General features: G+C 35.9%; 1 protein-coding gene across 1 annotated transcript in view; it reads right to left on the minus strand.

Moving 5' to 3' along the window:
• The window catches only part of SET (SET nuclear proto-oncogene), a gene marked incomplete at its 5' end in the record, with an annotated part of 8767 nt that extends 5451 nt beyond the window's left edge, over nt 1–3316 (minus strand). Inside the window, 4 exons of the mRNA XM_009699322.1 lie at nt 993–1106; nt 1288–1391; nt 2071–2213; nt 3259–3316. Coding sequence (XP_009697624.1) covers nt 993–1106; nt 1288–1391; nt 2071–2213; nt 3259–3316 — 419 coding nt within the window. The remainder of the gene's footprint in view (nt 1–992; nt 1107–1287; nt 1392–2070; nt 2214–3258) is intronic.
• Between the last annotated feature and the right edge of the window lie 492 nt (nt 3317–3808).

The raw sequence follows: 3808 nt of genomic DNA on the forward strand, positions 1-3808 counted from the left end.
TGGTCACAAGAACATACATGCGTCCATCTACCTACCACCTTACCCTAGAAGTTTAGTAAGTTTGCAACAATCTTTTTGCTAAGTCTGAAAAGAAAATTACTATCTGCTATTTAAATCCATTCTTTCTTTGATCATATGGTAACCCCAAACTTCTAGTATTTGTTTTCTTGATAGAATCACAACATTCACAGGCTTAGACTGTTTAATGAAGAACAATACCAGAATTCACGTTGATTTTGTGCTATGTTGTAAAGATCAATCGCCTAGTTTGTACTGGACTTCTGTACAAGAGGAAAAGTACTAGTTCTCAATGAAAAAAGATCAAATTTTCTTCTCAGGGTGACAAAACAAGGAGCGACTTAACTGCGACCCTCATTTCTACTTTTAAATACTCATTTCAAAATCTTCAGGATAACATGAAAGTGCTCCCAACTTTTACAGAAACTAACTACAGCAAGTTAATTATGTTTGAATACTGTCTGGATGGAAGATATGCCCACATTATTGTGTGGCTGCAACTTTTACAAACATGTGTCTGGAAATGAAGTTGATGAAATAAAGGGGGGCAGGTGTTTAAAAAAAAATCATACCCCCCTATCTGACCCCCCCAAAACCCTCCTGTCCTCAGAACTCCTTATTTAATAGTTATCTTAAGAAAACAGCAAAATGCAGAGTCTAGAGCCATGCCAAGGAGAGACAAGCTCATGCACTTGTTAATCTCCACCTGGTCATACTCGTACTTTCACTGTTTTCATGGTGGTGCTCAACTGAGCACAAGAATTCACTACAGATCTCCATGTAAATGGGGTATTCCAAACCCTGCAAGATAGGCATGAACTATGTATGTAGAGAAGTGGCAAGGGAGTTGAGAGGGGAAGAAAAGGGAGGGCAAGGCAGCTTCAGTACAAAAGAAAAAAAAAGTAAGAGAAACATAATTAAAGTGATGGCATCACACAGAGCAGCAATTGTCTCTCCCAGATGCAGATACATACCTTCCCAGATTTCCATTTGATCTCAGTTGATTTTGAAGATGGGTCTCCACTTTCATTGAGGTGAAACTCTTTGGAGAGAACTTTATTTTCAAAGTATGGATTCTCATCAAAATACTGCAGAGTTGAAAGCAAAGATTTAGAACCCACTAACGTAAACACACATGCCAAGTCAAACCTGGTACTAAATGGAAACTGAAGAAATTAAGTTACAAACTACAACGCAACGTGCAATTATGCTTAAAAAAAAAAAAAACCTAGAAAAATCACAAATGAAGGAATTATTGGAAGTACTTACAAAATCTATTCTGTAACCTGATTTGATGTCTTCAAATTCTGTCACCTCAACTCTGGTCAAATAATGCAGTGCTTCCTCATCTTCTTCTCCCAGCAGTGCAGATACTAAAACAGAATTAGGAACCCCACATTAACAAAGTTCTGAAATGTGTATCATGCAGGCAAAATACAGGAAATTGATAGTAAGGAAGATTTGAAAAGCAACACATCCATCCAAACAAACTTCTTGTGGCCCATTTTTTTCAAGTTACCAGCCAATGGACTATGAGCATTTGTGTGATTTGCATTTGCTGAGGTGAAAATACTACATTTGCTTGTTGTAGTTCAATGTTAAAAAGCAGCAAAAGCTATCCGTATACATCCACCCTTCTCTCTGATGTAGTCTGCTCAATCTAAGCAGTCTACAAACTTGTTTTGTAGAAGTAGTATATTGTCAAGAGTCCTAACGAGCTCACCTGCAATTTAAAAAAAAACAAACTAGAATTTTTTTTTTCTTTAGAGGGTCCAATTAACTGAAAAAAAGCAGGAAGCTTGTCATTGAAAATGCAGAAAGAAAACCACCATGGGATTTTAGTGAACAAGATGTTCCTCTGGTCAACAAGTGCAAGAAATAAAAAGCTTATAAAATGCACTCTAGGACAAAAAGGAAGTGTTTGCATATGAAGCAGGCTTCTGTTAAAACGTATGGCCAGCAACAATTCTAGAAAACCCTCAGAGCTGCTAGACACATAACACACAAGCAAACACTGAATTTACTGAAAAAAGAGGGCTATTAAGAATATACCTTGTGGGTGGTTGACAAATGTTGTTACCCAGAAATTCGGAATTTTGGCGATCAATTCTGACCTCTTCTGGAAGAATGGTTGGCGGAGTTTGTTGTATTTCTGTTCTACTTTCAAAATTTCCTCACTGGCTTGTTCATTCAGTCTGTAATAGAAAGAGCCACATTAACCACAGAGGAGAGAACTGAAATTTAAAGACGCATCATCAGTAGAGTTAGCTAAAAACTGAATGGGTTTCATTAGACTAGTCTGCCATATTCAACAAATGAGGTATCTCAAACAAAAAACTGAGGCCCAAACCTGTCATGACTATTAAGAAACACACTACCAGAAGTAATCTCACTGATCTTAATGAAACGTTCTTAACACATTGTATGTATCGCAGCATTACACAAAGGACAGACTCTTATTTATGCAAAGCAAAGTAGTATTTTACCTCTTAAATATTTTGTTTGCAAAAGACCTGAAGATGAGTAACGCATAACACTATCGCCTGCTCTTTATAACTTTTGGGCATGCAAAGAAGCTACAGTCAAGCAATTTTTCACCCCACACAAGTGAAAAGTGAAGACATAACATTTAGTTGATTTTGTAAAAAGGCAGAGCCCTGATACTGCAACAGCTTTGCATGGCCAGAGCCTCAACAGTCACCTGCACTCTTTGTAGAACAGTGTGCATGGAGATAAGATCCAGGCAAATACCAACATAGAACCCACAAAGAGTTTCGGCATATGAAACTAATGTTTCAGTGACGCTTTCTACGTATTACTCCACAAGTACGTGAACATGTAATTTTTTTTAAAATGTATAATAAAAGCTAAGTTTTCAACCAAGTTTTTGGTTCTACTTAACAAACATGCAAATACTTTTGTAAAATAGCATACTTGAAAAAAAAACAGTATGAAATAAATTTCTATTACCAAAACTATCACAATTAATTTAAAATTTTAAACTCAAGTTCTACCTTTTTAATTATACACAATTAATCAAGAAACCATGATACTTCTTCAAGTTTTTTATCATAGACAAATACCTCTAACATCTAATGAAGTCAGAACACAAGTATATCTTGTTGGACTTTAAACAGAATGAGAACTACTATCGAGTACTTACTTTACTAAATATTTTCACTTTTGAAAATTACACTTTAATTTCTGCTGAAACATTTAAAAAAATTTCTTAATGTTTACCTGTCTATTTCATTCTGTACTTCATCAATGTGTTCAATTGCTTCCTGTTGCTCTTTTTCTGAAAAACAAACAAAAACGCATCAAAATCCCTTCCCTCTCAAGTCTGACAAATCACCTCGGATTTTCGCCTAAGACCTTTTCTAGTGATCTACTTTAGAAGGACGCAGATATTTCTATTAAATGTCATACGTGTTACTACGCCTTACAGCTTCAGCTACTTCCAGGGCATACTACATCTGAAGTGCAGAAAAGTTTGACGAAACGGCACTCAAAGTGAGTTTACGCCTAGAGATCACAGCTCACATTCCCCTACACAGTTTTACAAGTGATAAGTCAATGATAAGTCAATCATGACAGATTAATAACAACTTAATTAAAAAGCTGTAAGCTGTAGTTTGTAAGACCAACACATTTGAAGGAACGTTCAGTAATTGAGAGAGGACAGAAATATCAATAGAAATAGCGTAACCGGGAACACGCCACCCTCTAAAAACCGAAAAGAACATTCAAAAGGACAGTTACAAGAAAAAAAAAAAAAAAAAAACTTAAA

The sequence above is a fragment of the Cariama cristata genome, unplaced genomic scaffold (genome assembly GCF_000690535.1).
Source record: "Cariama cristata isolate BGI_N322 unplaced genomic scaffold, ASM69053v1 scaffold38320, whole genome shotgun sequence".
NCBI classification, from domain to species: Eukaryota; Metazoa; Chordata; class Aves; order Cariamiformes; family Cariamidae; genus Cariama; species Cariama cristata.